Source organism: Camelus ferus, chromosome 9 (assembly GCF_009834535.1).
Source record: "Camelus ferus isolate YT-003-E chromosome 9, BCGSAC_Cfer_1.0, whole genome shotgun sequence".
Taxonomy (NCBI): domain Eukaryota; kingdom Metazoa; phylum Chordata; class Mammalia; order Artiodactyla; family Camelidae; genus Camelus; species Camelus ferus.
The window spans coordinates 28,760,314-28,776,611 of record NC_045704.1 but is presented as its reverse complement, the minus strand read 5'-3'; the positions used below and the strand labels follow the sequence as shown (position 1 = coordinate 28,776,611).

The 16,298-nt window shown below is 34.1% G+C and overlaps 1 protein-coding gene across 4 annotated transcripts in view; it reads right to left on the bottom strand.

Moving 5' to 3' along the window:
* Positions 1-16,298, bottom strand: part of PHKB (phosphorylase kinase regulatory subunit beta) — a 164,507-nt gene that overhangs the window by 132,597 nt on the left and 15,612 nt on the right. For all 4 annotated transcript variants that reach the window (XM_032486250.1, XM_032486251.1, XM_032486252.1 and 1 more), the window contains 2 exons: positions 3,871-3,960; positions 1,831-1,969 (listed from right to left, as the gene is read on the bottom strand). In XM_032486250.1, coding sequence (XP_032342141.1) covers positions 1,831-1,969; positions 3,871-3,960 — 229 coding nt within the window. The remainder of the gene's footprint in view (positions 1-1,830; positions 1,970-3,870; positions 3,961-16,298) is intronic.

Below are 16,298 nucleotides of genomic sequence, written 5' to 3'. Positions count from 1 at the left end.
GGCATTTACAAGTAGAACTAGAAACAAAATTCTATTACTTTTACAATAGGGGATTCTTTAAACAAATCATCACAGCTTAATATTGCAAATATAAAAAGGGCTTCATAATAATTCTGTGGTAAGTACCCTTACATTTTTCCAAATGGAAGACATTTCCCTTCCAAGTAAGACAAAAAACCTGCTACTCTAATTACATAAGAATATAAATTACCCAGGGAGTTAGTACACAGTTAGTGTGCCCAGCAAAGAAAGGACTTTAAATTCTCTTAGATGTTTGAAGACTTCTGGGAAAAGGCCTGTACTCTTGCTTTTTTAAGCAATTTTCCTCTAACATTTTATTTAGAAAGATTTCAAATCTATAGAAAACCTGAAAATATGCTACAATGAATAAACCTTTCACTATTCACCAGTTGCTAAAATTGGCTTACATTCTATAATTTATTTTCTTCATTATTTGAAAGTAATCTAATAATAATCACTACTCCTACACAATTCAGAAGTATCTCCTAAAAACAAGGATATTCTCCTACATAACCATAGTATCATCATCACACCCAAGAAATTGATACCACACTGTTTAAAATATAGTCTATATCAAATTTATCTAATTATCTCAAAATACACCTCACTGTGTTCTCTAAATGCATGATCCAATCAAGAACATGCAATCCACCTGGTTGTCGTTATTTCTTTGGTCTTTCTTAATCTAGCTATCTTCACATCTATTTTCTAATCTTCTACAATTACTACACTTTTTAAGAGTCCAGGCAAGTTGTCTTATAAGTAGCCACAATCTGGCCTAGTCTGATTGTTTATTCACAGGTAGATCAATTTATACATTTTTGGCAAGAAGTCGACATTAAGTGATGTGTCACATCTATAAGTCTGTCCCATTGCTGGCTTGGCCACGTGGTTAAAGTGCTACTGGTGCTCCCTGTACTTCTAAGACTAGTAGTTGTTTGATATTTAATGAAGCTACACTGTGCTTACACAGATTATGTTAAAAAATACTGATAGTGACATTAGCAAAGAAGGGCTGAAGGTGACTACCTGTATATTATCTCACTATTTGATTTTCTTTTACAAATGCAGCACATCAATGATTTAAGACAGAGGAATCATGTTCACGTGAAAGAGAATTTTCAAATCAGAAGTACATACATGTGTCACCTTCAGAAAATTAATATTCAGAAACCTAATCTTAATAATGGTTAAAATGTATCACTATTGAGTATGTGTCAGGACCCAGAGTGAATGCTTTCTATATATAATAAAATGAATGAAGTAAGGAGAACTTTTGTAGTATGAAAAAATTTTTTTTTTACTTTATAAAGGAATTATTTGACTTAAGATTTAGACTGAATAAGCTATACTCCAATGAAGTTCAGTGGGTAAAACCCTAAACTGGGGGGTGGGAGAGTCCTAGCCCTGACTCTATTATTAACTAGTTGTGTAATTTTGAACAATCTGTTAACCACCTCTGGGCCCCAGTTTTATCATCTGCAAAATTCAATCACTGTCAATTTCTTCTATAATTGAAACTAACCAACTCAGTGAGAATGGACAATTCATTCTATCAAAGACTAATGCTGATTTATAAACCTAGAGATGAAAACTTTTGGTCACAAAGTCATAAAATGTTAGAATTAGTCTCATGTAAACCTTTTGGAAAGCTAAAAGCCTCAAAGGAAAGGCCTCAAAGGAGACATGAGCAGTCACAGGTCACAAAGTTGGCAGCAGAGCCAAAACAAAGCTACTGAACTTGTCTTGGACCTAAAAAAACCCCATTACTTAGACTCAGAGTTACCAGTAGAGGACATACAAGCTTACCTGTATGCAAGAGCCAAAGCCCAGGCCCCAGCAGCACAGTACAGACTGTCATGGACCTTGGCCTTCTGATCATCACCGCATGTTTTAGTAGGAAAGAGACCCGTGGTTGGACTTTGATACAGTAGTAATGTTGACTTAACTGCAATCAAAGACAAGAAGAAGAGTGAACTGTACAGCCAGCCATTTTCCTTAAATTGAAGGTCCTAATTTTTGGTTTCCTCCTCCTGTTTCTGACAATTTTGTTGTTTCTCAACTTAGCTGAAGTATAAAACTTCTGAAGATGTAGAAACAACTCTATTTAAGTTCAGCCTAGGTAGGGACCCACCCTGCATAAAGGGGTCTTTCTACTTTTGAGGAAAGGACTCAACTAATTAGCACATAAAAAGCCTTTAGCACATCTTGGTTGACATCAGTAAGTGTTATAAGGTAACATCAGGTGCAAAAAAAAAAGATTAACCAAAAAACTAAGCATATTTTCAAAAAATCAGTTCAAAGGAAAAAATAAAGCAAATGTATAACAAAGAGTTGCATAGATTTGCTAAATTCAAAGCCAAAACAACTGCTAAACAGACCAAAATCCTGTTTTTCACTGATGACTAATTTGTGCCTGGCTTCAGAGCAATGTATTCCTTTTACATATTATATTGGGCAGGTTAGTGATATGTTTAACATTGCAAAACTGAATTTCATCCTCGTATGACATGAAAACAGCAAGCAAATAATCATTTCATGAGCATTTTACTTAAATAAAAGGAGTATGAAATTGATATTCTACAGTCGTCCCTCAGTACACACAGGGGATTGCTTCCAGAACCCACCATGCATACCAAAATCCTTGGACACTCAAGACCCTCATGTAAGATAACTAGTACAGTAGAACCTCTTATCTGCAGGTTCCACATCCGCAGACTATATCACTTTTTACAAAGGAGTCCTAAAATAGAAAAATAAACACACTAAAATTACATTTCCTAAAAGCTATTTTACGGATATAAATGGATGAGTAATGTTTTTCCTCAAAATACATTAAATTACTCTAATCTAGACTGGCATATATTGATACTTTTAGGATAGTTTTTCAAAGTATTCTGGTCCTTCACAGAGATTAAAGAATTAAATTTATTTTTCTTTTTCTCAGACTAAACTGACGTTATCATTTCTTTCAGAATACCAGGGTATTTATTATTTTTCCCAGAGTAAAGAACTGGTCCTCATAGTGCAAAGTAAACAATTGACATTTCTTTAAAAAGGTAGTTAAATCTCTTTAGCAAGTTATAGCTACAAAAATAATAAATGGCCAAGCTAAGAATGTATACCAAAATCTTAACCAAAATAAGTTGAATTAACACTTTACATGAGGTTGACACAAACAAAAAAAATCATCCTCCTAAGGGAGACAAATAAATCAAATTTTATATCTGAAATACTAGGCCATGTAAATGGCATAGGAAGCAAACTGACAAAAAAATTTACAGGCATCCAACTGATGGTCTGATGAACAAAGAGGAGCTCCCTACATACGAATCTCAGAGTTCCTTACTCACATTAAATAACAAAATTTGCCAGGTTGATCCTGGTATAAACAAAACAGCAACAAAAAAACAGTGACCTGACCTTAGTAACAGTAACCTGAGATACTTGTTGTATCTCAGTGAACTAGAAATGGATATAAAAGGTTCAGGACTACCCAGGAACCATTTATCGTTAAATGAGCAAGAAATACTTCTACAAAATCTTTGTGTAAGAATTATTCAAGAAACAGCCTCTAGTTCTCAAATCTGGTCATGTTTAAGAAGGTTAAAAGGACACAGAGCACACTGGTGACAGTTTTAAAATTACTCAAAGGACAAACATGACTTGCTGGATTCCTTTTATAGTCCTGGTATCAACATGCAATTGGACTATGTAACCATCTAAGCACTGAACTACGCCGATATCCAAATAAGAGACCATCATCCAATAATGTATGTTATATAACTAAGGCAGTATAAATACAAATCGTAGCTACCTAAGGACATGATTTCCTCAGGTTTTGCTTACCAATTCTGTAATAATGATCCAATTTATCCCACAGAGTTTCATTACCAGGTCTCGGAAGATTAATGCTTTTAAGAGGTTCATAAATGGACCCTGAAAGAAAAATGAAAACCCATCAAATTCATTCATTTTCACCCAGATAAACAAAGAAACTTCTGAACTAATGAAGAAGCAGTATTTAGCAATCTCATTTTCATTTTTGTAGTGAACTATCATATTTCACTACTGGTCAAATTTTGGGTGGGGACAGGAGAGAGAAGAAAGCACCCCTGAAGCAAGTATAGAGCACTTCTAAATGTTATGAGATACCTCAACCCTCACCCTCAGCAGTCAATCCAACTAACTCATGTAAATACTTGTCCCAACAACTCAAATATCACCAATACTCCTGTGGTACTAGCTCAGTGATTTCAGTTCCACTTGAATGTATCTACTTACATGCCCTGAAATCCAAACCTTATTCCTTACACTCATGCTTTATCAGGCAGTTTTCTGTCAAACAATCACACCCCCAAAATCTCAGGGAAAAAGATACCGCTTCATCTTCCAAAGTCATCCATTCCATGAATATTCACATAGTTTTCATACTGAAACTCTGAAACCTCCACTTTCTCCTAGGAACATAATACCTGCCTTATTATTTAGACTATAAGCAGAAACCGTTTCCACTTCTCAGCCATAGGAAACTACACCAAGGTGTTAGCAGAGAACACTGCTCAAAAGCTACAGAATACACATTAATCATGATAATTTACAACAAAATGGATACAGGAAATTTTTCACTTGACTAGTGTACTTTCTCAACTGCTGGCTAAAAGAAAGACACCTGACCCTTCAGCCATCAGACTAAGTACTGTCTTTTTCTTCTTAAAAGCACTCAGAAATCATAAACATCTCAAGGTCACAATTAATCCACCCTAGGACTCAGGTAATGCATGTCACATAGTCTAAAAACTTAGCACAAGAGTGAGTCTATAATTTACGTGGGAAGCTGGGGTTCATTTTGGCATGTATTAAGAATCTGTTTTCAAAGAAAATTAAAGCATTTATGCTCAGAAAATTGCTATGTCCAGCATGCTAAAGTCAAGGTATTGGGAACCCTTTTGTGTTTAGGCAGACAGTAAACGCTATAAAGGAAGTGAGGTAAGGATCTATACATTAAGTCAATAGTCTCATTATCTTCTTTTGGGAAGAGAGAGAATTTGCGGATTGAAAACAGAGAATACAAAATGACCTGCTTTGAGTGAAGAGATTTTTCTTAAAAAAGTCTTCACAATGACACCAACCAGAATGGCCCCATAGTGAAGAATGGAAGAAACCTATCAACATAGACGGGGAAGCACTGGGCCTCCTGCAGAGGAGGTAAGGGCCAGACATGCTCTCTGCCTCCCTGCATTCAATTTGCTCTGGGTAGATTTAAGGATATGGGCAGCCTGGCAGTTGAGAAGGAATTAACACTGCTTGCATGTCAGCTGCTAAGCTCACATGCTTTCAGTGAAATTCATTCATAATTAATAAAATAAAATCAGGTACAAATCATCATGTTTTAAATTGTGCATACATATATATCAGAGATTAAAGGGGATGTGCCTTTGCCTGGGGTGAAATGATTGTGGATGAATAACATTTCTCTTTTTATTTAGAGCACTATTCCTAAAGCTAATATTTTGCTTTATATAAGAAAAATAAAATCAACCAAAAGTTGCATATATACTTTCATTACAATTAGGTAAAATAACACATGTGCATATGTATGAAGATTGAAATAGACTATGCAAAACTGAAATCCATCTGCATTATAATGGTAGGTGAATTTATTTTGAAAGATTATTTTAATGACATTGTATCATGGTTTTTAGAGTGAAAAAAATACTTGGTTTTAAAAGTGCTATCACATATAAGATGCCCCTCATCTCCCAAAAAAGACTAAAGTGATTCTATCATCTAATGTTTCTCAAAAACATCATCTATGGAGTTTCTTAGAAGCAACAAAAAATAAACAAAAGGAAAACCAGACTTTTCAAGAAAATAAATACCCATTCACTAAGAGCTAAAAGACAAAATGTTCAAAGCATAGCAGAAAAGTTTAAAAGTAAAATCACCTAACTAATTGAGAATCTATAAGAAAACCCATGGTGAATAAAGAACTTGGCCAAATAAACGTTAAAATTTTAGTGATTGCCGTTATACTGCTTCTGCAGTAACAGCTTAAAATAAAATAAGAATGTTCCATACAATTTATGGTGAACAGTACCACAAATCTGAAGTCAAAGGACAAGTAATCAATGGTAAATTTTAAACAAGAAATAGGGAACAAATAAAAACGTGGAGAAAGCAATCAACAATGGAGCACGAATTGCCAGACAATGAAAAGGATGCAAAATAACAGAAAACTCTAACACACGTTTAAAGTTCAAAATGAAATGAATTTTTAAAATATAATTTTTCTTTTATGTTTTCCCATTTGAATTATGCCTATATTCAAACACCACAAAGCAAAATGAAACTTATCAGTTATCAAGTTTGTAAAATGAGTTTAAACATATCAACCTAATTTTTTACCTGTCAATTCCCTTTGTGTCAGAAAAATACAATCTACATTTTCATTTCAGAACATATTATTGTCAAAGAGATATAGTGACGAAGAATACAAGAGAAGATGAAGCAGAAGTTGTTGCTTGAAGAGAAATACTACAGCTTTATCAAAAAGGAAGAAACAGGTATTTACTAACAAGGAGATTAAAGAACGAGTTTCCTAAGTCATTTATATGAGACAAAAAAATAATATTAAGAAAGAATTAGAAACTGCACAAAGGTATAAACTATCTGAATTTTGCACTATAAAACACCCAGAAGGTTTCTGGAATGAGGAGGCTTTTAAGAAATCACAAAACAGCATTGGTAGTTTAAATAATAATTGCTGAAAAAGATGATCCAATAGGAAATTCAAGGTGGAAAACTGATCAGAAAACCAAAACAATATCAATAGTCTATTATTTGTGCACAGTACCTACCATAATATGATTGAAAGCTCTTTAATACATAAAAAATATTATTAATCAAGACTCTAATGATTCCTGAAGTAGCTTTATCATTTTTCCATGTGTGCTGGTAGACTAAGATAAATATCATTCTTTATTCATTCAGTTAATATATACAGTGGATACATGACTCTGGATCATACATCTAGCAGGCTACCAAGGCTTACAGATTAGGAAGAATGGTAAGATAAGGTAATAAGATACATAGATATATTTGAATAACATATATTTGAATAACATACTTAAATTATATGTATATATAATACATATGTATATATTATATATACATATATATATGTATATTTGAATAACAATGTAGAGTGGTGAGTTCCTTAAAAGACAAAGGATAGGAAAATTCTATCCCCCTGTGGGGCTCAGAGAACAGAGAACTACTATATCGCAAGCTGTGAAAATAACAGCACTTTAAAATAATGAACTGCCATCTAAATATGAAGATAACTGGAATCCAGGAGGATGTGACACCATAAACATTTATACACACATACTTAATATAATTCTAAAACTTATACACATGACTTAGGAAACAAGATACTACATATTGAGATTTTTTAAAGTGATATACATAAAAAGGTTTAAATGAAGCAAGTATATCACTAACGGTTAAATTTTATTGAAACACTGTCCACATATGCCCTTTCACAGGAAAGAGAATTTTATTGTAAGTCTAAATTCTTAGAAAGTCCTATAGGATTCTGATTTTCTCCCTCAATTAAAATAACTTTTTTTCAGATAAAACAAATACCATTCTATCACCCTAAAAAAGGTATCAATTATATATATATAATTTGCCACACATAGAATCATAACATACATGCTGTTTTTCTCATGGACAGAAGTCCTTTTTCCCCTTACCTCACATCTTGCCCTATTCTGTCCTCATAACCATACTTTGTCCCATGTTCATGTAATCAAACATACACGCACAAATGAGGGAAGAGTCTGTCCTTGGTTGTGTTATAAATATGGGATCATGACACAGAGCCATCCTTACATCTTGCTCCTCGCATTTAACAACGCACAGGGAAATCACTCAAGGCAAGGGCTCTGCCTAATGGATGCTATATATTCCACTACCCTCTATCAGTGGGTATACAATTTGTTTCCTATTTTTGCCATCATCAACAATACTGCAAAACACCCTTATATGTAGATATAGCCAGTAGTACGCCAGAACCAGCTAGAACTGGCTGGAGAGAGTCAACTGTTAAATTTTCAGAAATTCTGGGACTGGTTATGAAACACAGTCATAACTGAAAATTAAATTGTATAAACTTGCAACTAATTATTAAAAACAAAGGTAAAAATAATCAAAACTCATCACTTTCTAATTATTTTACTACATTTTACTATTATATATGCTCTTGAGTTTATTTATATCTATACAGTGGAAATATTATGTAACAGCTTGTTACATAAAAAACGTCTTAATTTTTTCCCAACTCTGCATTCAGTGATGTCACACAGAATTGAGTACCTGTGACAAAACCCACACAGCCTGCAAAGTCTAAAATACTTACTATCTGACCCTTTATAGAAAAAGTTTTCCCATCTCTGGTCTAAATTCCCAGAATTAACCGATAAATTCACTTTTTACAATAAATGGCAAACTGCATTTTTTAAAAAGGCTAAAATAACACATTTGTATCAGAAATATAAGTATTCCACTCTTTTAAAAGTTTCCCAATCTGATAGGAGTAAAGTAGTATCTCTCTTTTAATTAATTTTCACTTCCCATACTATTAGTGAATTTGAGAATCTTTACAAACTGGCCATTTGGATTTGCTCTTCTGGGAAATGTCTGTATCTTATTACCATTTGCTATTGCTTTGTTAGTGTTTTTGTCATCAATTCCTAAGAGCTCACTGTATATTTTGTTTACTACTTCACATTTCCATTTCAGATATTTTCCCCTGAGCTTTCAATATACCAGTGTGAAAAATATTTTAAAAAATTAATAGTCAAATCTGTCTCTTTCTCCATTTGGTTCTAGTTTTCCTTTCTGTTTAAAAATTTTTGATAACCCCTACGTTACACATATAGTCACCTCAATTTTCTGACAAGTTTTTATAACGTAAAAAAAAAATTCCTATTTAGCTATTTTACCCATTGGGAATTCGTTTCTAAACTGTTCTTAAAGTAACTAACAAATTCCATATTTTTTAAAAAGATCAAATTGGTTTAATTTTTTTTTAGGTTACAAAATATTCAATAGAAAGATTCATTTGTCCTAAATTATAAGCAGAGAATATCTTAAATTATGGGATTCAAATAGACCATTTCCCCTTGAAATAATACAACTTAATTTTCAACAGCTATATAAAATCTGTAGTATCTAATAATGTAGCATTTGGCGTAATTATATGTAAGATTTCAAATCCATTGTGGAAGATGATATTTACTAATGGCTTATGTGTAGCTACATTAATATCTCTAAAAATCTCCATTGCTTAGAGCAATATATATTGATTTTCTTAAACTATACATTAAACCATACATTGATTTTTTAAGTATTTTATGTAGCACTCAATACTGTATATTGACATAAAGTTAAAACATAAAGTAAACTGCAGGCTTTCATTTTTCTATAGGCCTTGGGTTCTAGCAGAAAAAGACATGAAATGTGTGAAACTTGAATCTTAGCCCAAGGAAAGAATCAATCAGTATCTCCCATCTGTGTTTTTATCATGATTCTCTAACTTTGGGAATGCAGCAAGTTGAAGTTCACGAGTTCTAATGATGCAATTTTAGAACCTTCTCTTGCCTTAGCTAATGGTGAGCAGCTAATTTTATAGATACAGGGTGTTAAGAGCTGTGGGGTTTTTTCAGTGAGGAAAAGTCTCTGAAAGCCTAAGAAGTATAGTTTTTGAAGACTCTGAATTGCAGAGGCTGATAAACTAGTAAGAAAGTATGTACAAAGAAGCAGTGAATAGCCAAAATCTCTGAGCTAACATGTTCTCCAACAGGATAACCAAGAACTAAGCAGAATCTGAACACCTTGTATTGTAGAGGGTCAAACAGAACAGCCCCATAATTTCATGAGGTCTAGATAGTCCTTGTACTTACATGCATGCAGAGAAGGTGAGGAGGGCAGGAAGATACAGACCAGGTAGGCATGGAAGAGCAGAGACAGCCTTGTATACAAATGTACAAAATATATGCAAACCACATCTGTGGTTTACCAGTAAATTATTAAAACATTAATTTTTGAGCTGTTAAGATAGCAAGGTTTTCCAGAGTACAATAATCTATATGCTTGTCATCTATATATAATATATTTGCAAGTGACTTTGAAATTTAAGTTAAATCATTAACTTTGGATGATAATTTCTTCAACTGAAAATTTCCTTTTAACTCCTCCACTGATAAAAACTAGAAGGATATTACTATAGAAGGGATAAGTTATTCTAATACATTCACAACTCTCTATCCCTAATGCTGATACTGGGAGGGTCTCGATTCAAATATTTATTGAATTGAACTGGGCGACCCACCTGATTAGGGGGAGGCCTTCTTGAATTCCCACAGGCAGAGTAAAGACAGTTCTTCCTTATCACAATACATATTATTTTCACAATCTGATTAATGTGTTACACTACACTGGAAGCTGATCAATAACAGGGACCATATCTAGCGCATAGTAAATGACAGTGAAAGTTTGATAAGAAGCAGGGAAAACATGGACAGAAGCTGACAAAAATAGTTTTCCTGAAAAGTTTGTTTTCCTGAAACAAAAAGCATCAGTAGACTTTTGATGACCAGTTTATAACTTTCTTCTCACAGGCTACCCTATCCAACTGAATTTTATGATCAATTCCTACCTCTTCAGACTTTCACAATTAGACAAGTTGAAAAACTTATCTTACCAATTTTGGAATGGATACCTGTTAACTTTTATAATTAAAAGACATGAATACTCTATACATGACTCAGCACTCTGAACATCTTCAAGATCACCAACATCTCCTTGCAAAACAAAGAAACAAAACTTAAACCATGCAGTTTCATTACGCACAGAAATGTAAAACATTAAGGAATAAATGTGCTCCCAGTACAGGACTAAATATATTATGACACCTCCATTCAATAAAGTACCTTGAAACAGTTAAAGGAAAGAGGTAGATCTATTTGAAGTATCATGAAAGATCAAGAAAATACAGCATGAAAAAGTAATGTCATAGAACAAGATGCACAGTAAAACGGTGCATGCAAAACTAAGCAAGAATACCTATACATGTGTGACGTTTATAAATGTATATGCACATATAGATAACTAAGTATTTTTAAAAACCTGAAGTATATACACCCAACTGTTAAAAATAATTGCTACTAAGGAGAAGACAGTGATTTCTACTCTGTATATTTCCATATATCTAAACAGTATACAAGAATGTATTCATTTACCACTTGTATTAATTTTTTTTAAATGAGAAAGGGAAATTTTAAAAGCACATCATTTTGCACTGTTAAGGTACTTTATATACATTGTCTCATTTCATCATCCTGACAGAGTTATGAGGTTGACATTAAGCTGAGGCACAAAGAAGTTAAATGACAGTCTGAATTTGAGCAGAGTTCTCTAAACACAACTATAGGTATGCTCTTTCCCCTATACCATGAAACCTCATAAAAATGCTTAGCCAGGAAGAGTTAAGAGCCCTTAATCCTTGCTTTCATTTTCTGCTTTAAATAAGCTGCTACTCCAAAATTATATGTACATATATGTGTGTGTACATACACACAATTATACCTTTACTTACTTAATTCCAATTTATTATCACAGTTCATCTGAACCCTCAACTTTTTAAGTCTATGTTTTGCCACAGCAAGTTGAGTAAGAAACAAATTTTAAATGTAAAATATGAAGTGGCAAATATAAAGTAACACAACTTCATAAAAATGAGGCAAAATTTGCCTCTTCGACTTATCCAAATAAGATGTGAAAAGGCCATTCCACTGTTCCCATTTTATTTTTAATAAAAAGGTATTAAGTTCTTCCAGTGACCTTTAAGGAAGGAGCACAGCCTATAAAATCTATTTAAAGATATTAAATTTGGTTGATGCTTCATGTGTTGACCTGATGAATACCAATCACTCAATTAGCTATTTCATTTTCTTTTCTTATTTAAAGTCCAGTAGAGTACCTTGCCATAATATACCATGGATGTGTGTAACTTCTGTGAAGTCAGAGCTTTATTCCAACAATTCTAATATTTCTAGAAAGTTTCTGGAATTCCCTTTATGAAAAAAATGCATTCAAACTTGGCACAGTTATTAAAACTTCTCGGCAACAGTTGTTTCATTCACTATTTAACCCCAGTGCCAACAGTGCCTGGCACACAGTGAATACTCAATAAATATTTATTGAACAAATGGAATTAATATCCTTTGATATCATGCCAACAGATACTCGGAATCAGCACCAATGAATAAGATGATTCATCAGAGCAGAGGAAGTAAAATAAGACTCACTGATAAATAACATAAGCTGTGACCATACAGTAATTCAACGTGTTCTATTCCATTTTAATCTATTCTGTTCTGTTCTTCTATTGCTCACAAAAGAGGATCTGAATGAAATCATAAAAGGATATGATTTAAAAATGATTTGATCATTAGAATAAATGTATATAGCTTGTAAGGAAGTCACTATATTAAGGGTAATACTAATCTGAACATGTAAGATTTCTCAAGAGAAACTCAGACTCATTAACTCATACTACAAGGGAAAATCTTAAATTCCAACTTCTAAGACTTAACTGATAGCATCTTAGTTAAGTATTAGTGAATCACATGGAGGGGAAAAAATAAGTTCACTATACACCATTCCCAATCTTTAAAAGAAATATTTAATTTTATTATGTCTTCTGTTATTATAGTGATAAAAACATAGCATTAGGCATTTTGCTGTGTCATATGTTATTCAACACAAGTCCTACAGACGTAAGACTTTCAAGCTATTCAGCATTTTGATGAAGCCTGATCTGTATTTCTTGTCTTGGCAGAGCTCAGCAGTGCATTTAATATGAATGTTATTACTGCTAATTATAAACTTCATTGATAACACTGTGTAGGTAGGGTAACCATGAATAGAGGAAGTCTTAAATGTTAATCAAAAAAAAATCACAATAAACTATGAATCAGCAAAGTAAGTTAACCTTAGGAATAAAAATATTCACAACCAGAATAAACCTAGAAATACTTCTGAAAGTCAGTATAGTTTGTAGACAATAAATGCTAGTTAATTTTATTCTCATCAAAATACAGTGAAGTTTAGATCACTGGCCAAGTGAAACAGGGTGAGACAGCATTGTCATTTTCTATGTGCTACACCCTCAGACTTTGGTGACTTGCTCCAAGGGTGTCCTGAGAGTCTGTGTCAATGAACTGACTTTTGTGAAGACCCACCAGCAATAAAATCACAACTGACCAAACTTTCTTGTATACAATCCAATCATATCTTTTAGAAGCCATCTTTCGCTCTAGTGAATAAGGTTCCCAAGGTTCAATCAGGTAAAAGAGAGGTCTTCCTGCTCTCCACCGCCCCTTCTCCTCACCCCCCAGAGTGTAAAGAAATTCCTGGATAAAGACTGTCATAATACCTAAGAGGCTGTGGAAAGAACGTGGGCTGTGAAAACAGACAGACCTTGGCTACAATCACAGCTATATCCTTCACGACTTTCTGGACTTGGGCTCTCTCTGAGCTAGGTCTTCTCATCTGTATGGTGAGGGAAAATTAGTTAATGTCACAGGATTGTTGTGAGGCTTAAATGAAATATTTTAAGCAAAGCACTGGCACAGTGTACATTAACTACTGATTGTCTTCCCTTCCCGATCCTCAGACTTTGAATCTCCTGTAGCACTTCACATGGGACTGATCACTAAATAAGAAATCAAGGAATTCTTGACTAATTGGCTTTGTCAGGTTAACATCAGAATCATTCTGATCAATGCAAGGATGATGCCCCACATAGAGATTTTAAATCTGCAATTTAAAAAAATCAGTAATTAAGAAACAGCAAAGAGATAACTGAGTGGACTTTGAGCTGTAAACGTGGTATTAAAGCACTCTTGGGTTGCTATACATAGTTTAGTGTCTATATGCAGAAGCCCAGGAAACCAAGATTACCACTTCTCTAACCATTCCAGAGGAAGGAGTGCTACTTAAGGGGGAAAACAGAGAAAAGTTCCACTAAAATGCGACCCCCGTGCTACCTAGGAGTGACGCTAATATGTCTCCAATAAAACTTTATAATCAAAATGAATAATTATTTCTGAAGCATGACTATTCAGAGCTCAGTTTCACTAACAACCTACAAGTCTAATTAGGGCCAATTGTCAAACATCCCCAAAAAACCCACGCCATCTCTGTGGGGAGACAAAGCTAACTCAAGACCCTTCGGAGCAGAATCAAATCTGTCATTAAGAAGTATAGGATGCATATTAGGCTGCCATGCCCATGTTATAAGGAAGATATTAAAATACAAATTAACCTACTTTTATAACACATACATTTATATATGTATAATTCTATAATAGGCATTAAGTTCTGAATGTATTTATCAAGCAATACACTATTCAGACCATCTATTCTATCTTAGAATTTTTCATGTCTACTCTAAATACAGCTTAACTTTGCCATATTTTTTATGGGCTATTAGTTTTTTATGTCATACAAAACTGAAAGAATGTAACTCTTGGTGAACACTAAGACTATTAAAATTCTGTTGTACTTTAATCTGCATTATTAATTTAGTTATAAGAATTTCATTGTAGTAAAAAATTGAAATGAAAACTAGAGTCATGACAATGTATATTTAGGGTATTCAGCTTATACTCCTGCAAATGAAACTGAACTGTACTGTAACATGGAACTATAGTGGAAATCAGCCTCGAGCTTGCTAGTGTTCAGTACTTAATCTGAAGACTGTATGCTGTTTCCTCTCCTTTTTAAACAACTGTATCTACTACTTGAAGCGCCTACCCTCATTTTTATGTTCATTCTATAAGATTGCTGAATTCTATCTTACAAGGATGCCTGGGGAAAAAAAAAAGATTTCTCAGCAGTGTCTACTGGCATCATTCTGCTTTAAATGGTAAGCTACTTGAGATGTGAAAGAAGCGAGATCCCCCTCACATCACCACCATCACCACCACCACCATCATCATCACGGGCCTCCACAAAGATTTTCAAGCAATCGGTACTTCAGTTTCTCAAAGAAATACTTGTAGAAAATAAACTAAAGTGAGAGGAAAATAAACTTAACTTCCAATATGCCTCTCATTTCCATCCCATTGTCTAGGCAACCCCCTGAAAATGGAGGTAATCATGACATGCTGAAGCAGAGCTGCCTCCTGAAATGGAGACTACAACATCCTCTGGGCACAGACGGGATCACCAAATATAATTAAAGAAATAATGTGTGGTAAAGACACTAGAAAGAAATGTGAATAACACCCAGTCATTTCCAATAACATCTGTTGGAAAATTTCACTTACGTTATTCATGTACAGCAATGGGCTCAAAGCAGGAGTTCTGAACTGGCAACCCAAATGCCAAAGGGCAGCTGAACAAAAGGATTTGGTCCAGGTAAATCCAGGCCAAAAAATCAGAGCCTGGGGTAGACCAGCAAATCGGTAAAGGCAGATGGCCACACTAGTGAAAGGAGGCTACAAAACAGCCCTAGTAACAAACAGGAATGAAAGTAGGGTCACGCCTAATGGGAATCAGGGATGCCAAAAATGACGTATTTATCCAAAGACTAAGTTCAAGACTGGGAACATTAGGATACTTAATTCAAAGCCCAACCCCTAGAGTCTAAAATAAGAGACAGAGAAAACGTGAGGATGTTACAAAAGACTGCTGCTCAGTAGGTATGGTGCTACAGACAGACTTTAGCTCCTCAAAGTGCAGCCCATCCACTAGCAGCAGGGTCTTGCCTGGGAGCTTGCTACAACAGCAGACTGTCAGTCTGCATCACAGACCTGCTGCATCAGAATCTGCATTTTAAGGAGATTAGGGCTCTATGGAGGTAGTTATTCCATCTTATAAAAAACAAGAGAGGGGAGGGGTCAGAAGAGAAGAAGGGATCAAAATCAAATAGCAGCTTTGCTGTCTTAGGAAAATCCAATTCCACAACCATAACTGAGGTTAAGTGACAGATAGGTAAAAGATGTGTCGTGAGCAATGGAAAGCTCATGAAAACAAAGTCACACTGCTAGCAAGAGGAAGAGCTAGAAATTAAACACTGAAGCATGCTTTGTTTGTTTGTTTCACATAAAATAAAACAAAAAAGATGAGTATATAGTTATTATTTCAGGACTTCTCTTGAAAATTTCATTTATTATTATCAAAATATTACAGATTCACAA